The 14,545-nt window shown below is 43.5% G+C and overlaps 1 protein-coding gene across 2 annotated transcripts in view; it reads left to right on the forward strand.

Moving 5' to 3' along the window:
* The window catches only part of ppp1r17 (protein phosphatase 1 regulatory subunit 17), an 85,623-nt gene extending 72,906 nt beyond the window's left edge, over positions 1 to 12,717 (forward strand). For both annotated transcript variants that reach the window (XM_073056576.1, XM_073056493.1), the window contains exon 4: positions 12,422 to 12,717. In XM_073056576.1, the coding sequence (XP_072912677.1) occupies positions 12,422 to 12,492 (71 nt within the window). In that variant the 3' untranslated portion in view covers positions 12,493 to 12,717. The remainder of the gene's footprint in view (positions 1 to 12,421) is intronic.
* The last annotated feature ends 1,828 nt before the right edge of the window (positions 12,718 to 14,545 follow it).

Raw genomic sequence — 14,545 nt, forward strand, 5'->3', positions numbered from 1 at the left:
GATTCTGTAGTTCCCGTTATGATGTGTTTCTGGTTTCTGTTCTCAGCTTATTTTTTATTGTTATTTTGGGCAGTTTTGAATTGGGACAGTCTGTAGATAACAAACACTGAGCTGAACTGAAAACGCCTGGACTCCTTCGATCTCATGCTTTATGTTCTGTATTTTTAGCTAGTTTTTTTTTTAGTTTGTTTGCGTGATTTTTTTGCTTTGCACGTGGGGTGATGGTGATGTTTTTCTTTGAACAGGTGCCATGGTTTTCTCTGTGGGAAAGATGAATCTCAGGGTTGTATACAGCATACATACTTTGCTAATAAATGTAGCTTGAATTTTTTGTATCTTTGAGCTCCCAGGCAAGGCCTTTTTGCCACAGGAAGCTATAAAGAAATACAGGATGAAGAATGCTGATAGGCTGGGCCCATCTCTTCAGAAGGTTTCTTGCATCATTTCTTTGTCCAACTAACAAAAGAGAAATATATTTGGTAGCTAAGAATGTCAAAAGTGAACAGTCTTCTCTACCTCTGGAGGTGAGCCAGCTAAACTATAAATTACTGTATTCATCACACTTTTCTGGTAAACAATCAGCCTGTAAGGAAGCCTGTAACTTCCTTTCAGAGTTGAGCTTTTAAGCTGGCATTTTTGTGGAGAGAACTGAAGTGTTGAAGGTGCAGGACTGTTGCAGCGTGGTGGGTATGGGCTGGATTGAGGTGGTAGGCATGGATCCAAGAGCAGGGAATGAACCTGTGTTTGGCCATTGCTGGAGTGGACTAGGAGACGATTTGATGCAGCAGAACCGAGGCAATGCCCAGTCAAGGTGACAGGACCTGAGCCTGAGCCCAAAAGTGAGGGAAATCCTGAGGTTTGATCAACTTAAGTACCGGACTGAATTGGAAAAGTTGGGGATGATCCAAATCAAGGCGGCAGGGCCCAGGGCCCAAGACCGCATCAGAGCGGCAGGGCCCAGGCCTGAGAATGAGGAATGACTTGAAGTCTGGATGATTTAAGCACCAGCCAAATTGAGAAAGTCAGGGTGTCGTGGCTGGAACTAAGGGACTGGCCAATGCAGCTCACTGCTCTGCATGGTTTACTTATCTTTGCGCTGAACTGAGGCTGTGGCCTACAACTATGTGCTCCTGGATTGGCTTCTGTGACAACTGGCTTCGTGGCTGTGGACTCACTTTTGTGAAGTTCAGTTCTGGATTTATTTACTTTTATTGTTTGCATAATTTGTTTTTTTCTCTCTGCACATTGGATATTTGACAGTCATTTTTTAATGGGTTCTATTGGGTTTCTTTGTTTTGTGGGTTTTGTGGTTGCCTGTAAGGAGCCGAAACTCTAAGTTCTATAATGCTTACATACTTCAATAATTAATGGAGTTTGAACTTTGAAATTTGAATTGAAAATGTGCTGGAGCCATCCTGCATCTAAACCCACAATCACTTCCAAGCTAAATAGATCCTAAGTTATTTCTTTAAAGGAAATATGTTAAAGAAAATGAGGGATTTACAGTATTGTCACCTCCTAACAATACTGGTTCTACAAAATATAGACAAAATGTTGAGTATTGGTGGAAGATTATTAGAAGTTTTTAGCATTGTCTTTTCTCAAGAACCAACAGGGCATTCTGACAGCAGCACTACCTACTGACTGATAAGACATTGCTCCCTAATGGGAGGGTAAGTAGGGCAGGGTATATTTTAATTCCAACAAGATCCAGTGCATCTATAAGTTATGGCACAATGGAGTGTTCTTGCTGAATGCCTGCAGTTCTTTCAATCCAACCTCAAAGTCTGAATAGATTTCTTCAGAGTTGTAAAGTTCTTTTTTTTCTGTGAATGAATACATTATTGTACTGATACTCGTAGAAGGCAAATACTGTAAGAAGTTAGTATTTTGAAGGATTTGTGTTGGGGGGCACTTCTTTTCACGCTATATATAAATAATTTGGGTGTCAGAATTGATGGCTTTGTGACCAAGTTTGCAGACAATATGAAGGTAGGTGGAGGGCAGGTCGTGTTGAGGATGCAGGCAGTCTGCAGAAGGACCTGGACAGATTGGGAGATGGGCAAAGAAGGGGCAGATGGAATACAATGTAAAGAATGTCATGCACTTTGGTAGAAGGAATAAAGGTGTAGACTATTTTCTATACAGGGAGCAAATTTAGAAATCAGAGGTGCAAATGGACATGGGAGTCCTTGTGCAAGATTCCCTGAAGATTAACTTGTAGGTTGAGTTGGTGATAAGGATGGCAAAAGCAATGTTAGTACTCATTTCAAAAGGACTAGAATATAACAGCAAGGATGTAATGCTGAGGCTTTATAAGAAAGGATATGCTGGTATTGGGAAGGGTGCAGAGGAGGTTTATGAGAATGATCCCAGGATGAGCGTTTGAGGAGCATTTGAATACTCTGGGATAAGGAGGAATTTCTTTAGCCTGAGGGTAGTGAATCTGTGGAATTCATAACCACAGATAGGTATAGCCACAAATAGGTATGGAGGCTAAGTCATTGGGTATATTTAAAGTGGAGGTTGATAGATTCTTAATTAGTAAAGGTGCAAAGGCTACAGGGAGAAGGTAGGAGAATGGGGTTGAAAGGGATAATATATTAGCCATGATGGAATGGTGGAGAAGAGTTGATGTACCAAATGGCCTTATGGTCTTATTTTTCAGAAGTAATAGATCACAACTTTGAATTGGCTGGAATTATTTGAGCAAGTAGATCAGGGAAGTGATATAAAAGCACTGTGGCCATCTGGTCCAGGCAGTTTCCAGTAAAGTCCCATTTCCCTGCAGCATCTACTCTGTCACACATGCCTATCAATTTTCAATTTCCCTTTGGTTCTTTTATTGCTTACCTGCACCAGGGCATTGCTTACAGCATATTGTTGGGATGTGGGAGGATACGAAACACACATAGTAACAGACAAAAAGCCACACTGACAGCACCCAATGTTAGGATCAAGTCGAGTCTGAAGAGTTAGAACACAGAACATAAAACAGTACAGCACAGTACAAGCCCTTCGGACCACAATGTTATGCCAACCCATTAATCTACCAATCTAACTCTTCCCTTCCACATAGCCCACCATCTTTCTTTCATCTTTCTGTCTATCCAAGAGTCTCTTAAATGCCCCTAATATGTCTGCCAACACCACCACCCCTGGCAGCATGTTCCATACACCCATCTCTCGCTGCGTAAAAATAAACATTTATATTCCTCCAATCATTTCAGAATAGTGCCACTTATAGTAGCCATTTCCACCCTGGCTATCCACTCAACTTAACTCTCTCATCATTTTACACACTTCTATCAAGTCACCTCTCATTCTGCTTTGCTCTAAGGAGAAAAGATTAGCTCGCTCAAACTACCCTCACAAGACATGCTCTCTAATCCAGGCAGCAGCCTCTGCACCCACCCAAAAACTTGCACACCCTTCCTATGATGAGGCAACCAGGCTGAACACAATCACTGACTGCTGTGCCCCATGCCGCCCACGAGGAATCCACTGTGTATGAGACTCAGCAGAAAACAGAACCAACCCATACCTTCAAACTCCGATTCGACACAGAGAGGATGATGTTGAAGAGAGTGGGGAATGGTACCGGTAAGAATGTTCTACCAGAAGCTGGCATCGACCAAATGGACTATTTCTCCATTGCTAACTCTCATATCATTTCATGGCCATAATGCAAAATTAAAAGCTGCCACATTTGCAAAAGCATTGCAAAGCGTATTTTTGACTAAAATCATGTCTTATTGTACGTTAAAATCAACTTTTCATATTTTTTAATTCCCTAAATGTTGTCTATCCCAGAAGAAATGCCTAAATGAATTCATTTTAGTTGCTGCAGTCAGTTTTCAAATGCTTCCACTCCAAAAGTTCTTTGTAATAATAAGTTTACTGTACCATTCAGGAATCTAAATTCTAATTATGCAGTGCTGAATACAGCGACAGTTTATGTCAACTTTTTAATGGCAGTATAATTATCTATCTCTAAGTGATGCTTAAAATATAATTAATATCATTAAAACAAAAGGTCACTTATGTAACAGTTTTGTACCATACTGTAGGCCAGCTGAATTGCTTCTATTTTATCTTCCTTTGTAAATGCTTGCAATACTCTGTAACATCCTAAAGGGCTTGTGATATTTCCCATGTGCAATTATGAATATTTGTTTTTTCATGTGTGGCATAGCACCGAGAATCAATTTCAGCCCAATTTGCCTGGCATTGTAACATGTCATAGGACCAGCATTTTTCAGGATATAATGATATTGAATATACTCCTACATAGGCAATTAACATTTAATAAGCACTTAGGCTGGTCATTACTTATTATCCAAGCATTTTCCTCAAATTCACCTTTGCTGAACAACCTTTGCTTCCAGATCCTTAGTTTATTCTATGGAATCCACACCTCCCACCCCACAGACCAGACTGTAGGGTGGAAACGTACATAATTCACAATCACTGACATTGAATTGGGGTTCACTTTAAGAGGCTGGTCTGACACGATGAAGTATTACGTGAAGTTCTTTTATTGCACCTTTTGCGTTCAGTGTTTGGAGTACAATAAATGAGTTGTTACAGTTTTCTTAAATATAAAACACCTGGCATCATTTTATTTGTGAAAACCTACAAGACCACCAGTCATACAGTGTCTATAGAATATAGAATTGGTAGAAAGAATCAAGAAAAAAGCCATTGCGTTCATTTGATATTCTTCATTTTGGCATGGGGTAATAAATATTTTATATCAGTGAAATTATGTAGCAAATGGGAAAGCATACATTTAGAGAAGAATCTTAATTATCATTCATTGGAAGATTTAAAAAGAATCATGTTTGCTGTCCCAAGTTGTAGTGCAAATTAAATCAAACACAAGTCCCTGGGTGCAAATCTTTATGTGGATTATTGTTCCTGGACTCTTTCCAGCATTGCCTGACAGCGGCAGATGTATACTTAACTTCTGCAAAAAGAGGTGAAAACAAAGAAAATGACTCTCTAAGACTAAACGGAACATAAATATTGACAACCATAATATATATATATATTCAGGCACATTCATGCAAATATACATACCACACGTCTGCATACACACACAAAATGTAATGTATACATACTCATAGAACCCTTTAGATACATCCATTTCACAAGAATAATTCAGGCTCTCCCTCAATCTGTTTCTATCCCCCAGAAGAAATGTATCAAAATAAATGAAGAAGTTTGTCTCAATTGACCATGAGCTTGTTATTCCAAATGTGCTAAGATTTAAAGGAAATACATGAACTTGAAAGAAAATTGTCTTTATGAAATCAAGGAGTCAAGAGCCCATGCATCTGTGAAAGTTAAACATTGTTACCTACTGTAACTCCTGATGCAACGACAAATTCAGGTGTCAGCTGAAACTACCTGTTAGTTAATTGAAATATAAATACTTAATGAAATCCCATGAACCATTTCTATCTTCCATTTCCTGAAATAGATAGATATCACCTGGTGTCAAGCTTAACTTTCCCAAAGTTCTTATGTTCAGGTTTGCACAATAGTAGAACGGTGCTGTTCAGTCTTACCAATATGCTTTCTGAAAACCATCTTAGTACTTAAAACAAGGTTGTGTACCGGTTAGCACAAGGCTTTATAGTACTGGTGACCTGGGTTCATTTCCCATTCTCCCCGAGACCATCTGGGTTTTCTCCGGGTGCTCCAGTTTCCTCCCACAGTACAAAGATGTACGGGTAGGTAGGTTTGCAAACTGTCTCATGATTAGGATAGGAATAAATCAGGGGATTGCTGGGCGGCGTGGCTTAAAGGGCCAGAAGGGCATATTCCATGTAGCTCAATAAATAAACAAACATACAAACAGAGACTCTGCCGATGCTGGAAATACAGAGTAACAGAAACAAAATGCTGGAGAAACTCATCAGGTCAGACAGAATGAATGGAGAGGAATAAAGGGTACATGCAACCTTACTGTAATGACAGCGCTCAACACTACATCCCTTCCTTATTTTCTAAGATGTATCAATCATTTGTCTCTTCAATACAAGCCACGTTTACTTATTTGCTGTTCACACAGCTTTTCCTCCCACAAACGAGAAAATCTGCAGATGCTGGAAATCCGTGCAACACACACACACACAAAATGCTGGGGGATCTCAGCAGGCCAGGCAGCATCTATGGAAAAAAAAGTACAGTCGACACTACGGGTCGAGACCCTTCATCAGGACTGGAAAAAAAGATGAAAATTAGAGCAAGAAAGTGGGGGGAGGAGAGAAAGAAGAACAAGGTGGTTGGTGAAACTGGGGGAGGGGGAGGGGTGAAGTAGAGAGTTGGGAACATTATTGGTGAAAGAGATAAAAGGTTGGAGAAGGGAGAATCCGATAGGAGAGGGTAGAAGGCCATGGAAGAAAGGGAAGAGGGAGGTAATGGGCAGGTAAGGAGATTAAGTGAGTGAGGGAAACAGGAATGGGAATGATGGGGGTGAGGTGAGTTACCAGAAGTTCAAGAAATCAATGTTCATGTATCAGGTTGGAGGCTACCCAGACAGAATATAATGTGTTGCTCCCCCAGCCTGAGCATGGCCTCATCACAACAGTAGAGGAGGCCGTGACCTGACATGTCAGAATGGGAAGTAGAATTGAAGTGGGTGGCTACCAGGAGATCCCGCTGTGTGGTGGGTGGAGCATAGGTGCTCGGTGAAGTGGTCTCCCAATCTACATCGGGTCTCACCAATATACAGCAGGCCACACTGGGAGCACCAGATATGGCAGGTGACCCCAACAGACTCATAGGTGGAGGGTCACCTCACCTGGAAGGATTATTTAGGGTCATAAATGGTAGAGAGGGAGGAGGTGTAGAGCAGGTGTGGCACTTACTCTGCTTGCAAGTAAAAGTACCAGGAGGGAGATCAGTAGGGAGGGACAAATGCGCAAAGGAGTTGCGTAAGGAGTGATCCCTGCAGAAAGCTGCTTCTCCCATATTACGTTAAAATTTCCCTAAATGATGGACAAAGCCTTTTTCTCAGTCTTACCTTATTACTACTGATTCTTTAATCTATGCCCTCATTCTGAACCTTTTCTGGTCCCTTGTCTGCTAAACTCCTGAGCTATATTATTCAGTACATACTTCAGCTAATAATAATTATAGGAAGGATGTGAAAGCAATGAAGAGGGTGCAGAGGAGATTTACCAGGATGTTGCCTGGCTTGGAGAACAAGTCATATGAAGCAAGGTTAGCAGAGCTGGGACTTTTCTCTTTGGAGCGTAGAAGAATGAGAGGGGACTTGATAGAGGTCTACAAGATTTTGAGAGGCATAGATAGGGTGGATAGTCAGTACCTGTTTCCCAGGACACCAATAGCAAAGACCAGAGGGCATATGTACAAAATTAAGGGAGTGAAGTTTAGGGGAGACATCAGCGGTAAATTTTTTACACAGAGGGTTGTGAGTGCCTGGAATGACTTGCCAGGGATGGTGGTGGAGGCTAAAACATTAGGGGTATTTAAGAGCCTCTTGGACAGGCACATGGATGAAAGAAAAATGAAAGGTTATGGGGTAGTGTGGGTTTAGTACTTTTTTTTAAGGATTATATGGGTCGGCACAACATGGAGGGCTGAAGGGCCTGTACTGTGCTGTAGTGTTCTATGGTTAATCCTAATCTGTTCACATTTTAAATAGTTCGAAATTCTGCTCTATTTCTATTCAGTACAGTCAATTCATAATCCTGTTTAAAAACTCTGTTATAACCTCAGTTCTTCAGCTTATCTGCTCTGAATAGACATTCTCCTACTTCTTTCAGACAAAAAGGTATTGCCACTTTCTATTCACACTTCCATATGTGGTACATGGCTTTAGCAATCTTAACCTATTTTTCACCCATTATCCCCTGCACCTTATGCCTCCCTTTTTGAGCAGTTCAGCTTCTGCTCTTCAATATTGGATACGGCTAAAACACTGTATAATGTCTCCCAGAAGGCACGTTCCACAGAGTGAAGTTGGATATCATGCTCTTCGCATCTTCCTCACCTCACTGTTCTGTGATGGGAAAACAGTGTTGCAGAATTTATGCTTAAATGATCAGACACAGGTAGTTTTAAACCCTTGGGATGAAAATTCTACTGTCGCTGTCTGTTAGTCATTGCAACCAATGCTATATTCAATAAAGGAACAATACGAATCCTCACACCTTGAACTTGTCTACAGTATCAGAATCAGAATCCAGTTTAATATCACCGGTTGTGAATACTGTGAATTGCAGTAAGTATATTGTGGCAAGCATTTGGTCCATGATGACAGATGAGAAAAGCTCGTTTATCTCAACTGCTGTTTTTATTGTGACAAGCACAATAAAATTCAGAGTGCTATCACACAGTGAGAACCGTACAGACAGAGGAGATGATTATTACACACCCCGGTTACATTCAGGGTGGCAAACAAACACACAAGTGAACTGTATAACCCAACCTAAAATGCAACAATAAATGAACATCATCCCACCATAATCCCATGAAAGCATTTTAAAACAAGAAGAACAAGTAGTTCTGGCTGCTAGGAATGCTGGGGCAAGTTGTCGACCAGGCCCCCGGAGCCCCACCTGAGGGAGGGGTCAACCATCCATGACAACCCCAGAGTCCACAACAAAACTCGAGGGTCCCAGTGAAGGTCAACGCTGCTGCCAGGGGCACTGGGGGGTGTGTCTGTAAGCCCCACACCCCCAGGGAAGGCACTGTTCGGTGAGGCAAGAGGCAGGGCATTCAGAGTATCACCTCTTCCTTCCACCTCACTGAGTCAGTGATGGCCAACACTGATACTGTGCCAGCCGGTCCCGGCGCAGCACGACTGTCTTCTGCTGCTCAGGCAGCAGCACCCGATATATCCCATCGGAGTTGCGGTCGAGCACCTCTCCCGGCCCCTTCCAGTGGCTTCCAAGCTTTGGGAATAGTCCCTTCTTCCAGGTTGGGCATTAAACCCATTCTGGGGTCCCCACCATTGGCAGCCCAGCCCCTTTTGGGACATGCAAGCATCGCAGCAGGTGCACAAACAGCCCCACGTCCTCCTTGTACCCAGGCCAACAGAGGCATTGACACGGCTTGCTCAATGTCTTTGTAACCCCAAAATGGCCGGACCCCAGCAGTGACTGCAGCTCCATGGCACAGAACTCATGAGGGACGACCAACTGCAGGAGATGTCCCCTTCAGAAATCAGCCACCACCATTGCACAACTTCAGCATGCCCCACTGAAATTATAAAGCTTTGGTGTCTGTATCCAGGGTGCAGACCTCTGCCCACTCTGGCCATTGACCCACACACAGCCCAAGCCAGCACAAAATCGTTCACCTGCTGGCCGCACAGCTGCCGGTCGTCCATGGCGGGGAGCCTCACCACCGGCTGCCATCTGAAGTGCTGCTACTGCTATCTGCCCCTGGAACCGCTGTGGGGGTGCTGCACAGCCGCAGGCCACATGGGACCGGTGGTGATTGTTGCTGCGCACCATACCCACTCCCCCACCCTCCCCACCCTCCAGTCCACTTCCTGGAGCTGCCCTGCTGGCGAGCCACGGCTTCAGCACTGGGGTAGAGTGCTGGCCCCAACACATCCAACATATCCACACAGGACCCCCAGCAGGACAGTAAACATAGAAACATAGAAAATAGGCACAGGAGTAGGCCATTTGGCCCTTCAAGCCTGCACCGCCATTCAGTATGATCATGGCTGATCATCCAACTCAGAACCCTGTACCTGCTTTCTCTCCATACCCCCTGATCCCTTTAGCCACAAGGGCCATATCGAACTTCCTCTTAAATATAGCCAATGAACCGGCCTCAACTGTTTCCTGTGGCAGAGAATTCCACAGATTCACCACTCTCTGTGTGAAGCCGTTTTTCTTCATCTCGGTCGTAAAAAGCTTCCCCTTTATCCTTAAACTGTGACCCCTCGTTCTGGACTTCCCCAACATCGGAAACAATCTTCCTGCATCTAGCCTGTCTGATCCCTTTAGAATTTTATACGTTTCAATAAGATCCCCCCTCAATCTTCTAAATTCCAGTGAGTATAAGCCTAGTCGATCCAGTCTTTCTTCATATGAAAGTCCTGCCATCCCAGGAATCAATCTGGTGAACCTTCTCTGTACTCCCTCTATGGCAAGAATGTCTTTCCTCAGATTAGGGGACCAAAACTGCACACAATACTCTAGGTGTGCATGAGGTACAGCAGGCAGTGAAAAAGGCAAATGGTATGTTGGCATTCATAGCAAAAGGATTTGAGTACAGGAGCAGGGAGGTTCTACTGCAGTTGTACAAGGCCTTGGTGAGACCGGTAGGTCCAGGCCAATGATTCAGATCTCTCGACTATCGGCGAGCCACACCTCGTGCCAGTGCAATGCGCAACTTCCTCTTCCTTCTCATCACCGCACAGTCACTGGTGACCATAGCCAACCAGACTGCTGTCATTGTCCACACGAGTGGAGGTGGCTGGTCCGTGCTGGTGAGAACCAGGATGGATGGTAGTGATGGTTGACCCCATGTCCACCAACGCACAGCATCTGATGCCCTCCACCACGCAGTCCACGTGTAAGCCTCGCTCTTCACCCAAACGCCCGCCCGGAGGGGTTCTGCTGTAGGATTTGGACGGTACTGCCTGCTCGGTGATTCCCAATGGCTGCTCTGGGCTAAGGTGCTGGTGCAGGGCAATCTCAGGCCACGTTGTCTGTCTCACCACACTGTAGCAGAGATCACTCTATTGCACGTGGCAAAGCCAGTGCGCCACTGGTTGTACCAGTCTACGGGCTCCTATGCCACCTTGGTCTCACAAGTCCGGGCTCACTGTGTGCAGGGTAACACTGAAACACCCTGGGGGCTAAATTTGCTCCTGCCCTCTCCGCCTCGTCCAGCGATGATGGCGACGTCAGGCGAACATGCTGCCGAAGGCGCTCCGGTGTCAGCGCCTTTACAAAGGTGTGGGGGGAAAGCTGTCCCTGAGCCGTGGGAGGGAACCGGGGGTGGCCATGCCGAGCACAGTGATGGAGATCAGCTGCTAATGCCCCCAGGCTTCCTCCCATACGGCACCGTCTGCTGCCCAGTTCTTCCCTCATTGCTTCCGCCAATGGCCTCTGCTCAAAACGCCGCTCCTGCGCCACTATGAAGGCCCTGTCGTCACGCAGCTCCGCCGGTGTTAGGTCGAGGAGGGCCCGCAGGGCATCTCGTTCCAGTGCCGGGGTAAGGTGCATCGCTGTCTCGGTGGGGCTCCATCCAACGTGCCAATGCAGCAAGTTTGACTTCAGGCGGCTGGTACCATTATATCTGGGGATCTTCAGAGTGGATCTTGTGGCATTAATTGCTGGTGCTCATTGGTCCTCCTCTTTCTCCGGCAGCACTGGTGGTGCCTGCCGCGTTTCCCGTGTCCCATGGCCGTGGGTCTTGGTCTTCCAGGCGCAGGCTGTGAGGGAGGTGGGTGATACACCTTCCCACTCCAGACGCCGATGTGGTGAGCATTCAGTCCATGATGACAGATGAGAAGAGCTCGATTATCTCAGCAGCCGGTTTTTAGTGCAACATGCACAATAACAGACAGAGTGCTGTCGTTCGGTGAGAACCCCTCACTCACATAGAGACAGGGGAGGTGATTATCACACACCCCGGTTACAGTCAGGGTGACCCACAAACACACATGCAGATAACTGTATACCCGAGCTAAAATATATCTATAAATGAGCTTGAACATCTCACCATAATTCCACAAACACATTTTGAAATACGAACAATAAGTAACGTTGGCTGCAGGGAATGCAGGTGCAACCTGTCAGCCACGCCCCCAGAGCACACCCATATATATATATTAAATAGCTATTTGCCATAGAAAAGCAGCATCCATCTTCAAAGATCCTCACCACCCAGGCAAAGCTCTTTTCTCGCTGCTGCCATCAGGTAGAAGGTACAAGTTCCTCAGGACTTCACCATCAGGTTCGAGGACAGTTACTATCTCTCAACCATCAGGCTCTTGACCAATAGGGAATAGATACACTCATTCGATTTCTGGTGTTCCCACAACTGATAGTCTCATTTTAAGGACTCTTTACCTTGTTATTTCATGCTCTCATTATTTATTGCTATTTATTTATATTTACATTTGCACAGTTTGTTGTTCATTGATCCTGTTTATAGTTACTATTCTTTAGATTTGCTGAATATACCTGCAGGAAAAGATTCATAGGGTTGTATGTGGTGACATATATGTACTCTGATAATAAATTTTACTTTGAATTGAATAAGTAGCACAAAAATAGAAAGTTTAAAACAGTGAGGTAGTGTCCATGGGTTCAATGTCTACTCAGAGTTCGAATGGCAGAGGGGAAGAAGCTGTACGATGTTTTTTAACCTGACTTGGGGATAGTTAATACATCATTTTGTGTTTTTTTCATTCTAGGTGTAAAATTAATGAGAGAGGAGAAGCAGCCAGTGCTTGCAGAAGATGATGAAAAAGATGCAGAAAAATAAACTACTAAACCATTTTACAACAGCGAAGGCGTTAATTGATTTCACCATTTGCAAGAGTGTGTGCTTATTGTACTGCATTGTTAAACATGTATTCATATAAACTGTATCAGGAACCAAGAACATACTGTAGTTTTACTGAACTCTATCAGAACATGAAATAGCATTGGTACATTGCTAATAGATCATTTTAAATGCTAATCATTAGATTAAAATAGATAATGAAAAGCCTTGATAATTGTTTCATTTACTGATTCATAAGAGAAGTAATATGCTGAAGGATAATTTTGCTTTACTTCACAATTGCCAATATGTAATACACCTGGAAGTCTCTGAGAAGACAAGTAATATAACAGTCGACGTTTTGGGCCAAGACCCTTCATCACTAATAAAAATTCCACAATAATTTCACCTTAAGATGAGAAATTCCAAATTGATAAGTTAAAACGTATGCAACCAGGAATGACTAATAGAATCACTATTTGAAAACATCAATACAGAAGAGTTGAACATGTAACAAGGAAGCTAGTACTTAATCAGACAGGGTAGCATCACCATCCCTTCTGGCCCATTCCCCAGGTCCAGTTAAATGCTTCCAGTGGAAGACTGCTGATGGGACAAAATATGCAGAGGAAAGAGAAGTAAATGGACATAAATGGACAGAAGAGGAGAATATTCTTAAAATTTACGATTGACTATGATGTAAGTGAATGTTACTTTCGGGAGAGGCTTTCCAAAGGGCTTGTATGGGGTCTTTTAGTTGCCTTTTAGCTTGTTTGGGGAATCTTGATGAAGTGAACCATTTGGGCCTGTTTCAATATGGTATGATTCAAAATAACCTGCTTCTTGGCAACACTGCATGCTTTATTATGCAGCAGGTAGAATATTCAGCGTGAGCGACAAGAAGTGACTGCACACTGTAGACAGGCAACACCCACACAACGTGCTGGAGGAACTCAGCAGGCCAGGCAGTATCTATGCAAAAGAGTAACCAGTCGACATTTTGGGCCAAGACCCTTCATCAGGACTCGAAAAAAAGATGAGAAGTCAGACGAAAAGTCATGTGTTCATACACTGTAGTTTCAATTATCCTAAAATCCATGAGCTTAGGGGAGATGTCTTAATCTGACAATAAGATATAAATATTAAAGTGAAATTGCATTAATTTTTCTATGAAATATATTCATTTGGCCTTTGCCACTAGAATTGCATTGAGGTATCAAAGTGCAACTCTGCCATTTACATTAACAACCACGTTCCTGTTCTCTCCATCTTGATTTGATATTTTTTCTTTTCAGTATCCAAGGAAATTAACCAATAGTAGCCTTCAGGATTAACTATTGTAATCGTTTCTGTGCTCAGTACAGGAACTAGATTTGCATTTGTTACAAACCAATACTAACTTAGCCTATCTACTGCTGCCCAATAATGTGAGGAGTCTTCCCTTAGCCTAAGATGTTTAGGGTGCATTCTTATACCATCAGCTCCAGCACACCAGCAAGGCCCAATCCATTTGTAGGCCCTTCCTGTACAAGTCTCCAGTTGTGATGCCAGAACAGAGGTTAGGGCTGATGAGCCCCTATTCCTCTGCTCTTAGGCTAGAAAAACTGTCTGATTGAAGAATTGTTCAGAGTCTGTAAAAAAAATTAAAAAGATGAAAAACTTAAGGCATTAACCTAATTAAATGAAATTTGTCCCATTCATTTTAATAAGACTGCTATAAATGCAACAGGTTAAACTGAGTGCAGGTTCAGCTACAGACTTCCCAGCCATCAATATGGGAAATTAATGCATGCCTTTGACTGGCACTGAGCTGACCAGCTGACTCCCCTCCCACCACTCGTTAATCTTATTAATATCTGTCCAAGTAGTGATCCTTCCCCATCCTAACTCTCTCAAAAACAATAGATAGTCAGTCCTGAAGAAGGGTCTCAGCCTGAATCATCGACTTTTTATTCATTTCCATCGACGCTGCCTGGCCGGCTGAGTCCCTCCAGCATTTTGTGTTTGCTGCTTTGGGTTTCCAGCATCTGCAGATTTTCTGGTGTTTAAGTTC

This window comes from Hemitrygon akajei, chromosome 1, assembly GCF_048418815.1.
Source record: "Hemitrygon akajei chromosome 1, sHemAka1.3, whole genome shotgun sequence".
In the NCBI taxonomy this organism is placed as follows: Eukaryota; Metazoa; Chordata; class Chondrichthyes; order Myliobatiformes; family Dasyatidae; genus Hemitrygon; species Hemitrygon akajei.